Source organism: Gekko japonicus, unplaced genomic scaffold, assembly GCF_001447785.1.
Source record: "Gekko japonicus isolate JY-2015 unplaced genomic scaffold, Gekko_japonicus_V1.1 scaffold5593, whole genome shotgun sequence".
In the NCBI taxonomy this organism is placed as follows: domain Eukaryota; kingdom Metazoa; phylum Chordata; class Lepidosauria; order Squamata; family Gekkonidae; genus Gekko; species Gekko japonicus.
The window spans coordinates 1-16030 of NW_015164377.1; the positions used below are offsets into that span (position 1 = coordinate 1).

Below are 16030 nucleotides of genomic sequence, written 5' to 3' on the forward strand. Positions count from 1 at the left end.
AGCTGGGGCCAGAGACGGGAGCTCACAAAACACTCGGTTCTTGAACTGCTGAACTACAGACAGCTTCAGCATCTTAACCTCTGAGCTACCACGGCCCTCTAGTGCTATGCTACTCTGTGCCAAAGGTGGAACAGACGAATGATGAAGAAATACACCCAGGACACGAATGGGAAGTGCCTCTTTGCACAACATGATTTGTAATGGTGAGAGAATGGCCAGTGTCCTAAATGGCCTTAGCCAGGGAGCAGACAAATCCATGGAAGACACAGCTTTCGCCCACGATGGCTAAAGGGAGGCACCTCCCTCTATTGTGACTCTCTCTCTAAACACTAGAAGCTGGAGGGCGACAGCAAGAGAGCTACCTGCCCCCAGGAATCTCAGAAGTAAGGCAAGGAGGCGTTTGGTAGTAGGCCGGGAGGGATGCAGGAACAGACGGAGCTCTCTGGCTTCGACCAAAACATTCATTTTTAAATAACGTACCTTCTTGATATCTTCCTTCGAGAACTTGTCGTAAGAATTGTGTTCCAGGTACATGATGTGCTCTGTGCTACTGGTGCCAAATCCCGGGGCTTTCCCCTTTTTGACCCCGGGCAGCTCCCCGTAAGGGTGATGGATGAGGTCATAGTGGAGCATGGTGATCATCTCCTTCTTAATCAGCTCTTCGCTCTTCTGTAAATCGGTCAGAGGGGGCTCCACGTTCAGGGGCCTCAGGATTGTTTCGTTGACCTAAAACAAAAACAGGAAGCGCGTGCAAAAAAGGGTCCATGCTTAAAAAGCAGGCTCTGCAACAAGACACAGTCGAGAGTTATTTATAGTTGATTCAGTATGCACCCAGGAGCACATGATGGATACCCGTAAGCCCACATAAATATAAAGAAGCGTTTTACTGCCTTCATACGTTTCACTTGGCTACTGTAACTGCAGGGGGCTCTCAGCACATTTCACTTGGCTACTGTAACTGCAGGAGGCTCTCAGCACGCTACCGCCAGTTCGCCCTCTTCGACACAGAGGTTTATGACACCCTCCACTTTAAACACAAATACAAGCTTATTTAAAATAACACCGGGGGTCAGGGTGTTATATACAGGGAGTCAATGAGTTTTTCAGGCTTTATTTTGTTCCCCCCCATTTTTTATTTAACTTTGGACTGCTCTTCGGTCTTTTAGTTTTCTTCCAGACCACACCCTTCCTGCACACTCCATCTTTTATATCTCTGTTCTATCGAAGGCTCACCCACAGCCTAGCGTCTCCTTAAACCGCTTCACTTGCAGTTGGTCCCTAGCTAGAACTGTATAACCTTCCCCAACAGGCTTTCTTATAGAGGAACACTATGTCTGAGTTATACACCAGGAGTTTCTCTCATTAAACTCCTCAGCAGCTCACAGGGTCCACGCTCTCTCTTCCATCCGAGAACACCCTTTCTCCCCTTCCTCTTCTGGTCAGCAGTCAGCCGTTAACCACCCTTTTCAACCCTTTTTTCCTCCCTCTCGTTCAATACTGAAGATTCCAAAAACCATTACGTCACACACACACTCCCTCTCTGGTCACATGACCACTCAGCTGCAGGCTACCTTCCAAACAGCTGCCCATGCGTGTAAACTTTGCTCTGAAATTAAGCTTTCCGTTACAGCTATACTATCGCACTTACCAATAATGAGTTTTCCTGCCTATACATTTTGATTCTACCTTTCCTCCAACGAGTGCAGGAGGGCATACATGGCTTTTCTCCCCATTTTGGCTCACAACAGCCCTTGTGACGTAAGTGAGAGTGAGAAAGGATGACTGGCGCAAGGATGACTAGTGAGCTTTATGCCTGGTGGGGATTTCAACCTGGGCCTGCACACTCCAGCCACCACGTAACATTCGCTCTCCTGAAGGCCTGCTCAGAGATTACAGAAAGGGGTGGTGAGTCAACACCTCGACCTGCATCTCCCACCCGCCTGCCAATTTGGGTGCCATAAATGCCACTGCCACCTCCACACCAGTGTTCCCTCAAAGAAGAACAACAACAAGAAGAAGAGATTGGATTTATGCCCCGCCCTTCACTCGGAGTCTCAGAGCGGCTTACAAACTCCTTTCCCTTCCCCTCCCCACAACAGACACCCTGTGAGGTGGGTGGGGCTGAGAGAGCTCTGACACAAACTGCTCTTTTTCAAGGACAGCTGTGCCAGAGCTTGTGACTGACACAAGCTGAGTGAGTATGAGCGAGCTCACAGTTTTCTAGCCTCCGGCTCACACACTCTTGTCTTCGCTCGGGAAGGAGGGCTCCAGAGCACACTAACTGATGCAGCAGCCAAACGGCTCGCTCACAACTTTAATGCCGGTAACTCACAGAGTAGGATATTTGCTCACGAGACTCCAGAGCTTAGAGGGAACATTCCTCCACACTGCATTAACTGAGGTGCCGCCTCTGACCCCGGCCTTCCATCAGCTGATTTCTGTCCCACAATTTATAATACCTGCCCCACTTACCTTAACAGCAAGATCTATTTTGCTTTCAAGTTTTTTTTTAAATTATTTCAGGGAAATCTTCTTGAATGTGCTTTATAATAAATAGCATTGAGCTGAACAGGCTGCAAAGAATATTCTAAATAAATAAATGAAATAAGCTTACTTCGGAGGGTCTGGGCATGTCTTTCTGGACCGCTTTGTGCATCTGCTTGAGGGCCTTGATGCGCTCGGCTTCTCGGATAGCCTGGAAGGGCATTTAAGGTATTTGGTTCAAAACAACACAGAAAGCTCTTCTAAGACGAAGGTGACTGTTGAGCAAACGGAACCTTCCATTCCAGAGGAAGACAGTTCTGAGGGCAGATATTTTGCTGGGGTGCAATAATACAGTCCCTGACCAACCATTCCTACACCGCAAATCACAGCCTCAAATCCATTCTAGCTAAGTTACCGTGAGGAAAAGATGCCCATTGAGATGGGTTTCCCAGAAAAAAACATGGATCAGAAAATTTTCTGGCCCTCTCAACAGTGCGTGATCTAACGGATTTGTTTCGACTTATTTTTAGTAGACAAAGTACCCCGTGGTAATTTGACGTCCCAGCAGCAATAAACATTGAACTGAATTATCTGATTAGGAAAAGAACAAAATTCAGTCAAAACAAAAAACAAACCAACAAACCAAAACAACAACAACAAAAGGAAAGAACAAAATTCAGTGTGGTTTAATGTTCATAATCGGAAGCTCATGTGGCATTTTCAAAAATCGGAATAACACTTTAAAGACAATACAGCATATATTCCCTTTACACTGGTTAATTTAAGGGGGAAAGGGCACTGAAAATCGTAGCCAGACGAACAGTACAATCCTATGCAGAGTGACTTTAGCCTCAGCGCACTGGGATCGATGGCCTGAGAGGAGGAGACTTCTTCACAGGATTTTACTGTAGTTTTAACACACCCAAAGAACTGTGCGTCATATTCCATGGGTGTGGCTGCCCACTGTTTCAACCGAACCTAACCTTCTGACATGGCGGCCGCTGGGTGACACTGTGTGGCACGACTTGAAAGTTCCACATCAGATGGGTGGGTGGTTACTATATCCCTCTAACTGGGAGAGGAGATGCATCATTAGAATTTCAGCCTTGGCTTCTGATTTGACTTGCCCTGCCAGTCAGGCAAATTCACAGCTTGATTTTGGAATCAGCATTATTATATGCCTTTCCGGTTGTATTCCCTTCCCAATCTCAGTTAACAGATCAACAGAACGTACGTGCACCCTCTCACACGATGTCTAGGGATAAATCTTCTAAAAAAAGATATTAGTTAGAACAACTTCGAAACCGCCGAGATGGCTTAATATTGGATGAGGATAATGGCATCTAATCCTTGTTACTAATTTTATGGGGAAACGGACTTTGTAGACATGGAAAATTCTCAGTGGAAATCCTGGGGAAGATCTGCCACCTCCTCCCCATCTCTGGAGGACAAATTAATGGCATGACGAACTGGGCTTCTGTACGAATCCAAAAACTTATTCCTACCTGCTTGCGAGCATCCATATCTGCTGCGTCTTCTATGTAGGCATCGTCGGCATTGTGATCCTCAAGCTCCTTTTCTGCATTTTCTGGTAGGACAATTTCAAAGTCATTCTTGGGAGCAGGAAGGCCCATGAGCCCTAGACGCAGATTTTCACGGGATTCTCTCTCCTGTGGGAAGTTGAAGTAGTTTACTAAATTAAACACAAGCTACGTGTTAATTTTCCTAAATAAAAAGCGGAATAAAGTTAAAAAATAAAATTCCATTTTCAGTCATTTTAACTGGCTGTGGACCAATCCCAGGCACAGTCCCTCGTATGCACAACTATCATCCTACAGTAGAGTCAGTTTTGAGTTCACAGAGCGAGATAGGTAAGAGCTACAAAATGGTCGAACCATTCCCCCCCCAAAAAAATCTATTCTCATGGACCAACCAAGAAAAAGTGGTTTTTCGGGTTGTCTTCTGCAGTCCCTTTAAAGTGCAGCTGTTTTTGCCCCGTTCACAGGAAACAGAAAGCAGGGGTGTAAGGGGACTTGGAGTCCCTTTAAACCTCTGCTTTTTGCTCTGTCCACAAATCACCATGCACTGCTTTAAAAATTCAGGGAAGTTCATGACGGTAGATCTCTCACAAACTTCCGTTCACAAACCACGAACAGCAAAAGTTGTGATGAATTTTGCTTCATGGTTCGGTTTGTGCCCATCCCTAATTACGATTGCAGCAGCCACCCACAGATATGGACAAGAGCAAACACAGACTTTGCTGATCATCTCCCACAAGGGATGTTTGTCTGTGCCAAGTGTTTGTCCAGAGAAGGCCAGGATGGCTTGAATAAGCAATGCACTTTGGACATAAGGCAGCTTCTACTCTTCATTCCATATGTACTTCCTTGGAGAAGATGGATGTCACCTTTCCTGCCAAACTTCTTCAATAACAGGGTTACCTAAGAAGACTGATTCCACAACATGTTCTCTGACAACACATCCAACAATAAAACACACCACAACCACTTCAGGGCAAGAGCCCTGCATGTCTTGGTATTTGTGAAGGCTATTGCGACTGTAATCTCGTCAACAATATAAAACAATTCATGTTCCGAAAGCAAAGGAAGAGACGGACTTTCTCTTTTGCACAGAACAGTGTTGTTTGAAAGTAAAATGGGAAGGCAGGTATTCCCTTTTTAATTTATAAAGGAGATCAGATTTTGCAAGACACAAAGACAAGCGCATCAAAAATACACTTCCAAGTTTGCGTGTCAAAATCCAGAGGCAAGTGCCTACAACCAGATCGTAAGCTTTCAGGAGAACACTCATATAAATGCTGCTTGTGCCACAGCTAACAGGACAGTCTTAAGGAACAGAGCTAGAAATTTCCAAGGAAGTGGAAAGAATTTAGAAAGCCAATGGCACCTTTAAAAAAAAAAATAAAGTTCTGCTCTGTGAAGACAGGAAGTTCATTATGAGGTCCTGTATTTACAGCTGGGAGCCAAACTCAGGAATGAGAGGTGTGGGTGGGATTGCAGGAGAGACTCTCTCTCCTCGGGACTGAACAGTTCCTGTTCCATGAAGTCTGTTACAGACACAAATGCGTCTGAAAACAGCCTCCCTAGATGCACTTGGGATCTCCTTTCCTTTCCCATATGCCATGTGAAATGGGCTTCACTGTTATCCTCGTTACAATACGACCATCAGCACTGTTTTACAGCGATCGTGTGCATGTTTCTACGGCCAGAGAAGAGCCGCTGTAAGGAGGTTTGGGCAAACGGCCCTAAGAGGCGCAAACCCTGCCCCGGCCCCCACCAAGTGCTCTTTTTCCTCTTGGCCTAACAAATGCAACGTGCCCAAAGACTAGACTCCCTCCTTCTTGTGCAGACTGCTAAGCCAGGAGAGGACTGGGAAGCTTCATGGTTTTGCTGGGGACTTGCTTCCTATGGGTGAATCTCTGTGGACTTTAAAGCACCCCCTCGCCTCTCTTTTCCTGTGGATCTTCATGACTCACCCCTACCCCTCCTCTATCGCGCTGCCAGCAGAGAGATCTGCTGCAAGCATGGACAGCTTCAAGAGGTATAGCCACAACAGCCACAAGGTATAGATAGGAACTCTCAGTCTGGGGCAAGTGATGCCCTGTATTCTTGGAGCTTGAGGAGGGGCAACAGTGGAAGGGCTTCTAGTGTCCTGGCCCCACTGCTGGACCTCCTGAGGGCACCTGGTGTTTTGGGCCACTGTGTGACAGAGTGTTGGACTGGATGGACCATTGGCCTGATCCAACATTGGCTTCTCTTACGTTCTTATGAATTGGATAAGCATATGGAGCAGAGGTCCATCAGTGGCTATTAGCCACAAGGTATAGATAGGAACTTCCCGTCTGGGGCAAGGGATGCTCTGTATTCTTGGTACTTGGGGGGGGGGCAACAGTGGGAGGGTTTCTAGTGTCCTGGCCCCACTGTTAAACCTGGTATTTTTGGCCACTGTGTGACAGAATGTTGGACTGGATGGGCCATTGGCCTGATCCGACATTGGCTTCTCTTGTGTTGTTATCCTTGCCACTGTCGTGCTAGCAAAAATCAAATCCATTTGTTCGATTAGGGAAGTATCCCTCTCAATTTTTGAGTGCTCTGTTCCATATCACGTAATGGATAACAAAAATAAAATAAAAAAAGCAAGCCAGCACCATGGGCTACTCACCATATGCTTCGTATATGATGGATCGCTGTAGTCCACCATTCCTTCTTCAGGATTTATATTTAATTTATCACGAAGTGGAGTCCTACCAGGCGTGACTCCCACTACGGGCTTTGGAGTCATCCCACCGTGAGGAGTCAGTCCTTCGGATCCATGAGAGGGAGTCCTAGAAAAAAGATGCCTCTGTCCTAGTACGATGCATCAGAGCAATGCCACACAGATCTTGTAGGAGAGTTGGATGTATACCCTGCCCTTCACTCAGAGTTTCAGAGCAGCTTATAATCACCTTCCCTTCCTCTCCCCATAACAGACAGCCTGTGAGGTAGCTGGGGCTGAGAGAGCTCTGAGAGAACTGTTCTTGAGAAAACAGCTCTGAGAGAACGGGGACTGGCCCAAGGTCACCCAGCTGGGTGCATGTGGAGGAATGGGGAATCAAACCCGGTTCTGCCACTCTTAACCACTACACCAAACTGGCTCTCAATCTACATAGCTTGTACACAGCTTTCAATCTAATGTATGCACTTGTCAGAATAGCTGCTCACACCCCTCTGCATTCTAAAATTTTGAGCCTGTTTCTTATCTAACATCTATTTTAACAGTATAAAAATGTATAGAAATACTGGGGAAATGAGTTGTAGGGTGGGAGAACAGTTGCAGTTCGTGGTTTGGTTTGTGCCCATCCCTAATTACGACTGCTTATCCTTAATTACGAACCGGGAATCAAACCCGGTTCTCCAGATCAGAGTCTGCCGCTCTTAACCACTACACCAAACTGGCTCTCAATCTACACAGCTTGTACACAGCTTTCAATCTAATGTATGCAGTTGTCAGAATAGCTGCTCGCGCCCCTCTGGGTTCTAAAATGTTGATCCCATTTCTTACCTAACATCTATTTTAACAATATGAAAATGTATAGAAATACTGGGGAAATGGGTGTGGGGTGAGAGAACAGTTACAGTTAAATTGTTACCAAGTGCTTTGGGGGGGGGGGGGAGATTGATAAAAACAAATGGTAGATGACTACTACTGGATCATCTACCATAGCTCTACATTACAAGCTTCAGTTAGCACTCTTCCGTCACTTACTGAAACACAGAAGGAGAGGGTATAGCTTGCTGGAACACTGAAGAGCCTGACACATATCATGAGATTATGGGGCGAACAGGGTTGCATAGTGAATAGTAGAAACAAAACCATCCACCCTAAAAAAGGGCAGGCCCCAAACTTCACTTATCTTACTTATGGCACATTCCCACATTCGAAAAGTGGTGCCCTGGTTTAGAAGTCACGCTGCCCAATTGCCTGATTATGGCTAGGAGACCGGAAGCACCTGCCTGCCCCAAGCGTGCACTGTCCCCCCACCCTTTGCTTTGCCTTCATGCTGCACAATGAAGCTAGGACTGATGTAGAACAGTTTTGCTGGCAAACTGGAGATTAATCTCTGCTGGTCGGCAGTCACTGGCCAGATTAATGCTAACCCAACACTTCAAGCTAACCAAAAGATGGCGGAAATATCTGTGAGAGAGTGGAGGGGGGGGGATGGCAAAAGAGGAAGGGATCCCATTGCATAGCCATAACTTGGAGATGGACTGAGGTACATCAAAACGGTACCAGTGACAATGAAATACCACTTCCATGGACCAGCATCCAAAGGATGGCACAAATGGAGTTTGGCCAGCTCCCGCTGCCTGGGAGAAGGGGCCGTGGCTCAGTGGCGGGGCATCTGCTTTGCATGCAGAAGGTCCCAGGTGCGATCCCCAGCATCTCCAGTTAAAAGGACCAGGGAGCAGGGCGATGTGAAAGACCTCTGCCTGAGACCCTGGAGAGCCGCTGCCAGTCTGAGTAGACGATAATGACTACTGACCTCGATGGACCCGGGGTCTGACTCAGTATAAGGCAGCTTCAGGTGATGCGGCCGCGCAGACCACCCTCTCCCAAAGCGGCTCCTGCAGAGCACGCCTCTGGAATGGCGTGCAATGAGAGACAGAAGGATGCAGCTCCGGGCAGTGGGACTGGCAACTCATCCCTGCATGCAGATTCCGCTCATGACGACACGGAATGGTCAAGCGTCACTTAGCCCCTCCCAACCAAGTAGACGGGCTTACCTGAAAGGCGTGGAGAGCACGGTGTTCGGAGTTTGAACAACTTGCCTCTGAGGCGTCACACCGGAGAAGTCACTCTCGTGGAGGGGGGTATTGAGGCCGCCTTTCAAGGGTGTGTCGACATTCGTAAGGGCCATCAAGTTCTGGGCTTCCTGTATAGCACAAAGAAATCCACGTCAAAGTCATCATTACGCACAACATAATAGAATTAATACAGTGCAGATACAAAGTGGACCCCGAAATGAACTGTCGCAGAGTGGAATTACCGGGCATAGAACGAAAGTATAAATGAGGCCTCCCAAGATCCAATCATAGGCCAAATGATATTTCACTGATATTAATTTCTGGTCCAGAAGGTGCCTTTCAATGGCTACTCAATCCAAGCCAAAGTGTCCTCGACAAGACTGTCTCTTTAGCAAAGAGCAGTATTCGGTATTTTAACCACTGGAAATTGATTGATGTCTTAGCATAATAATATCAAGTACTGGGGATTTAGTAGCTCAATTTGATTTTAATTTGATATTAAATATATTTTATTAATTTGATTTTAAGCCTATTTCAGCTGCCTACCTAGTCAAACTGAACAAGCCTTAGTAGAGTTACTTCGCAGGGACAGAACTGCCGGTTTAATATTAACGTTTTTAAAGTGGCCTTACCTGCAGGATCCTATCCTGAGCCGCTGGCGTTTTGGGTGTTCGGAGGGCGATGCTGTTGTTGGTGACGTTGTATTCGGACAAGAGCGTGCTGGAAGCGGAGTTCATAATCCCAGACTCCTCTGCTGTCTGACGTGCAATCTCACTCGCCTGGCCAACTTTCACCACTTCCTCAAGTTCTGTATCTGAAATCTTAAAGACAAGAGAAGTTCAATGGCCGCATTGACCCAACGATTAAAAACCCAACCTCAATATCAGAGAGACTGTATCAGAGTAACCCCTGGCAACACAGAATGCAGGCAGACACCTGGTAATAGTGGCTTTACTTCTTCCGCCTGGCTGGTACAACCACCACTATTTTTGCACTTTACTATAATCACTTCTGACAGTAACCATGTTCAGTGGCACAGTGGTTATTTCCCGTTTGTACTTTATATGTCTTCTAATGTAATAATGCATTTTGTAGTTTGCATGTTAGTTTATTGTCCTGGTTCTGCCGAGCCGGGCCGCTCTAACACCACCCCACCCGAGCAACGCGCCACGAACCCCGAGCTTACCCTGCCTAGAACACCCAAACCAGGCGAAGAGGCCGAGGTGCCGGAGGCAGGAGACAGCGAGGCAAAGGGGTGCCGGGCACGGCGCAACCCCTTTCCCATAGGGCGCGTCGTCAGGTGCGCGGCTGAAGGGCAGGCTCCGAGACGACGGCGCCGCCGGAGCCGCCCCATCCAAGTAATGCTGGGCCTTGCAAACCCCCCCTCCTGCTTCGGGCGTGGTCAAACCAGCACGCCCGGGCAGAGCGTCTCCGCTTTTATAGGGAGGCGGGACTACCTGAGATGGACACCTCTCGTGTCCAGTGAGAGGGAAGAGAGGGAGGGATCAGGTATAAAAGGGGAGCGAGAAAGGGAGACTGGGGAGGAAGGAAACTGGAGAGTGAAGGAGGGGGTCGGGGCCGAGACATCGGAGAGATAGACGACGCTGCGACCGTCCCCCCTAACTCTCACAGGGGCACAGGCTTGACCACGGTGACAGAACCTGGTAGCCGGCCCAATTTCTGAGGTCTCCCATTCTCCTGTTTAGGAGGGGCTGGGAACTCAGCGAGACGGCTGAAGGGGGCAGGGAAGACCCCCTCCTCCCGGCTGATCTGGGGTTTTAATTTCTAACATTATAACATACAGTTTCTTAATAAGCTTATCATCAGGATGAATCAATATTTTGTCTATCTCAGTTAACTTTTCATTAGTTTACATAATATCACCAGTGTCCCCTCTAAGCTAAGTGAGTGTGAGCTAGCTCAGTTTTTTAGCCTCCAGCTCATAGATTTTTCCCTTAGCTCAGGAGCAAACTAATGGATGCAGCAGCCAAATTGCTCACTCACAACTTTAGTGTCAGTAGCTCACAAAGTAGAATTTTTGCTCCCAAGACTCCACAGCTTAGAGGGAGCATTGAATATCACTATAAATACTTTTGTAAAAAAACAAAATCTGTTTACATTCTTCAAGGTTGCTTTTGTATTTTTGGCTGATTACATGGAAATAATGCAGCTGTGAAGGACTGTAGCGCTCCTATTCTGGAACGCACAGAGGGATCTGTAAAGCTGAATCCAACAGGCGATATGCATCAAAAGAAACTTCAGTGAAAGAGGGGGCTTATTTACACACCTTTAACTTGTTTTCTAAACTGTTTCTGCCTGTGGGCAACAAGTCATCCTCGGCAGTTGCTATGACCAATGCTGCTGCTAAGCTGTGGGGTCTTGTGAGCAAAAATTCTACTTTGTGAGCTACTGGCATTAAAGTTGTGAACGAGAGATTTGGCTGCTGCATACATTAGTTTGCTCTGGAGCCGTCCTTCCTGAGCTAAGACAAAAATGTGTGAGCCGGGGGCTAAAAAACTGTGAGCAAGCTCAAACTAACTCAGCTTAGAGGGAACACTGGCTATGACTCAAAAGCAGTTTGATTTTCACAGGCCACCCACCATCAGACGACACAAAAGAAGGCCTTTTACCTGAGGAGCTGGAAGGACCAGCTTGCTTCTTTTTTTGGTGAACTCTGACACTCCGCTGGTCTGAAGTATCGCCGAGGGCAAATCCGATTCCTTCTTCCGTTTCAGCTGCTGCTTGTCTTTCTTTCGTTCTCTTCCTTCTTTTTCCCTAATGAAAAGGAAAAAAATCCCTCAACTAAACAAAAAATAACATTCTTCAGAAATGGACGGAAGATCTTGCTTACTGCAACACACTGTATCGGAGCTCATCAAATATCTTGCTGGTCTTACAAAGAAAAAGCCACATTAGTGTGGTTATTTGAGGCTGAGTTGTCTGAAGGTTATTTGAAGCTGAGCAATTTGTAAGATAAAATGTTAAGCCAGACCACAGATTTTTTTACACAAAAACGTTATTCGGCTTTCATTCTTCCCCCTTTCTCATACATGTGCAAACAGAAAAGGGGGCAGGAGAGGTGGTACAGGAAAGGAAAGTAAGCCATAGCATCTTCTATGTCTATTAATGGGTTTCAATTAAGGGTGAGAAGAAGGTACCTGCTGGATCTTAGGAAACACTTTTTGACAGTCAGAGTTGTTCAACAGTGGAATCAGCTGCCTGGGGAGGTGGTGAGCTCCCCCTCCCTGGCAGTCTTCAAGCAGCGGCTGGACAGACACTTGTCGGGGATGCTCTAGGCTGACCCTGCACTGAGCAGGGGGTTGGGCTAGATAGCCTGTCTGGCCCCTTCCAGCTCTGTGATCCTATGATTCTATGTTTTTTAAAGTGTTAACAAGCACAGGTCTCAGAAAAGAAACATGTCTCAAGAATGTTCAGCTGAATTCCAGCCCCACCTGAATTTTTCTACATGTAAAATACTCTTCTTTTATAGCTTCAGCATCTCACAAATATGGATTTTCCCTATGACAAGGACTGGTAAAGTTGAAAGGCAGAAGGAACAAGGCATCGTGAAGCAGAAGAAGGGATTCAAAAACTAGTAATGTGACAGAGTTACATTACTGATGCGGATGTAAGTTTCTTTACTGACTGGTCCCTCCTGAGTTCACAGTCAATATATACTAACTGTAGATTTTAATCATTTTCTCTCCACTGCTGATGGGAAAGGTTGGGGGTGCATGCTTACAGGCTCTTGTGGATTCTAACAAGAATTAACAAGAGATCATAGGTAATTGGTTTATCACACAGTAAGGTGTACTTTGGTGAGAACATTACACAGACATTCCGATGTGTCATAAAAACCTAAAGCGGGCTTCTTTTCAAACGGGATCTCGGCGTTATAGTCAACTCCCCTTTTCTTTTTCCTTTTCTTCTGGATTTCAATCCCCGCAGCTCGGAGTTCCCTCCTCTTCTGGAGAGCGGCCAGGCGCCTAAGAAAGGAGACATAAATTAACTCAATTTTTTCCCAATGAACGTTTCTGGTTACCAAATATAGACTGCTTTTAGAGGAGATGCTGCTAAAGTTTTTTCCATGTTAAAACACAGAGTCCAGACTGACAAATTTTAGTCCCGCAGAAATATTCAATTATACTAAGCACAGCACAAGACATCAATTTTAGTTCAGGGCTCAAAAGTGTTTAATGCAAAGTGTCAAATACATGCTTGGTTTTACTGCTGCTGCAGATGTTGAGTGGGGCAGATGTCCTGACTAATGACAGTTCACACATTCTTCTCATGAGACGTATTTTCTTCATATCTTTAGTCTTACCGACTTTGGGGCAGATGTTTTTTTCTGGCTTCTCTACATCACTCTGACTAATCACCCTTTCTTGTAGTCATTTTCCTCAAGATGGAAGGACAACTGAAGAGTGCCTGGAAACTTCAGAAACCAATCAAACCAATCTATGTTTTGGAAGTAATGTATTGATGACTTCTTGTTTGTCACATTTGAAAACCACAGTCTTCCAGCACACTGTAGCGTTTTTGCCTTCCAACTGGCGATGGAAGACAAGCTGGGCTGACAGACAGACATTTCCCCCCCCCCCAGGCTATCCCATGGGCTTCACTGCCCAAACCAGTCTGAATCTCGGCTGCTGTATCATCTGTTCTGGGTTCATCCTAGATCAACTGGCGACTTGGACCCATCCCCATTTTTTTAAGCAAAGGTAAAGAATAAAGGGAAGGGTGATGAAAACATTGTCACTCTGCTGAAGCAGACATCCTCTTCCGAGTCTCGTTGCTGTCCTCTGAGAGTAGAGGGGAAAAGGGAGAGTTTGGACCAAACCAGGGGTGTCGAACTCATTTGTTATGGAGGGCCGGATTTGACGTACATTGGATTTTGTCGGGCCGGGACATGCGTGTCATAAAATGTAATGCCAGGTAGCAGAGATATAAACTTTATAAAGGACACAAACACAAAGATTTTTTTAACTTAAAATAAAAAACATACCTGAAACATTAACATTCTTGCAATATTTCGTTTATTTAACACTCAACTGACACTTCTTGCTCTGAATTACTGCATCAAAATGTCTGTGCCGTTGCAATCTGGGAGGGGGAGGGGAAGGAGCCTCAGCCCAGTGCAGGAAGCAGAAGCTTGCCTATCTATCTCTCCTGAGCGATTGAGAGAGTCTGGGAAAGCAAGCCATGACGCAGCAGCAGCAGAACTGGAGGAAGATGTAGGAGAAAGCCAGTCCCTTGCGGGCCTGACAGAAGCCCTCTGGGGGCCTCATCTGGCCCCCGGGCCGCATGTTTGACACCCCTGGACTAAACTGTTAATCCACGTAGCCACGGCAGCCAAGCAGGCAGTTCAGAGTAAGGGAGCTATTGCCCAGGTCAGTAGGCTGCAGAGGGTACTGTTGTTTGAACATCATGTATTTGAGAAATCCAACTACCAAAAAAACTTTGGAAGAGCATTGGGGAAAAGACAAGACCCACAGCACCTCCAGATGAGACCAACAGCAAAACAGACAAGAAAAGCAGACGTATCATGAGAGAAGCCATGCCTACCGGGCTTCTTCTAACTGCTTCTCTCTTGCTTTCCTTTTGGCTTTCTTCCCCTGAGTGTTAGCCAGACGGGCTCTTGCTTCAGAAAGCATCTCAAGTTCATCTGCAAGAGTAATGTAGAAAATTAACACTTGCTCATTGACAGCTGGCGGCAGGAGACAAATAAAGAGAAAAAGAGTATTAAAAAACTGTGGGTGTATCTTGCTTGAATCTGGCACTCCATCAGCAGAGGGTGTAAGCAGCTGCAGATTTTTGACACATTCCCCTCTGCCCCACAGTCCCTTTTGACTGTATGCGCAAAGCTGATTTCTGGGGCTGCCGGACCCATAAGAAAAACAGCCGTTTTTTTCTGGGGAGCTGCTCTAAAGAAGGGGGAGGGAGCAAAATCACTCCTCCCCATTATTCCATTATGTGGTTGGGGAACAGGAAGGTAATTTTGCCTTTCCCCCCTCTTTATTGCACCCCTCCAATCCATGTGGTGGCTTCCCCACATGGATGATGTGATCCTGAGAAGCGCCTTTCCTGGGATCAGAAAGAATGCTGAGGAGGATTTATACCCCGCCCTTCACTCAGAGTCTCAGAGCGGCTTACAATCTCCTTTCCCTCCCCCCACAACAGACACCCTCAGTCGGTGGGGCTGAGAGGGCTCTTTTGAGAACTGTCCTCTGAGAGAACAGCTCTGAAAGAACTTGTAACTGACCCAAGATCACCCAGCTGGCTTCATGCGGAGGAGTGGGGAATCAAACCCAGTTCTCCCAGATTAGAGTCCACACTCCTAACCACTACACCAAACTGGCTCCCTAAAATCTGCACTCTCTTCTGCTGGGAGATCGCTGGACCCAATGCAGTATCTTTTCAAAAAGCTGATTCTGTTGACAAGAACAGAATTACAAACGCTCACTTATACCATTAAAGAATAAAATTCTTAAGATCTGTAAGGACTTTTATTACTGTACTGAAAAATCATCTCATGTTCTCCTCGATGGTAGTATTTTGGAGGAAGATCAATTCCTGCTAGGTTGCCCCCCCCCCGCATTATGTCAGTAACATGCAGAAAGTCAGAGTGTTGAACTGCAGTAAACACTGCACAACTTAACAAATGTGACTATCATACAGAAAGCTGTGGGATGGTAGATCATGAAGTAAAAAGGGGAATGTTCAACACCTCTCAGGGGAAGAAGAGTGCTATGCCATTAACTGAATGACTGAAAAGAAACACATAAATCTGGAAAATGAGTAAGCAAAACTTGCAGGGCACACAAGAGCAGCAGACAAGTGAAGATGGGAAAGTGAGCCAAGTTCCCAAAACATTTCCTCTAGCATACCCTCATCCATATCGATGGGATCTGGCCTGGCTGGTTTCGTTTCTGGATTTGGGTCAATTTCTCCAGGTTTAAGTTTCCGAGGATCGTCAGCAGTTTCTTCTTCATTGTCTCTCTGAGCAGCCTTGTCCCTGAAAAGATGACAACCCAAGAGACAGCAGTGATACTTATGCAAAAAGATGAACTTAAATAAATGCTAAACGAAATACAGCATTGGTAACCCGCACCTAAGAAACCCACACCAATGCCAGCTGTTCTCAGTAAAGCGTGATGATGGTTAGAACTCCCTAGAAGGCAGAAAGTCCCAGAATAACCATAGGTTCAGAACTCCCCCAAATGCGTCGTTCAAATCCTCCA

At 46.4% G+C, this 16030-nt stretch overlaps 1 protein-coding gene across 1 annotated transcript in view; it reads right to left on the reverse strand.

Moving 5' to 3' along the window:
• Positions 1–480: 480 nt before the first annotated feature.
• CDC5L (cell division cycle 5 like) overlaps positions 481–16030 on the reverse strand; it is a gene marked incomplete at its 3' end in the record, with an annotated part of 22140 nt that continues 6590 nt past the window's right edge. The window contains exons 4-13 of the mRNA XM_015408891.1: positions 15677–15804; positions 14355–14454; positions 12590–12775; positions 11420–11564; positions 9422–9610; positions 8769–8917; positions 6667–6829; positions 3990–4154; positions 2615–2695; positions 481–726 (exon numbers count right to left, since the gene is read on the reverse strand). Of these exons, the coding sequence (XP_015264377.1) occupies positions 481–726; positions 2615–2695; positions 3990–4154; positions 6667–6829; positions 8769–8917; positions 9422–9610; positions 11420–11564; positions 12590–12775; positions 14355–14454; positions 15677–15804 (1552 nt within the window). The remainder of the gene's footprint in view (positions 727–2614; positions 2696–3989; positions 4155–6666; positions 6830–8768; positions 8918–9421; positions 9611–11419; positions 11565–12589; positions 12776–14354; positions 14455–15676; positions 15805–16030) is intronic.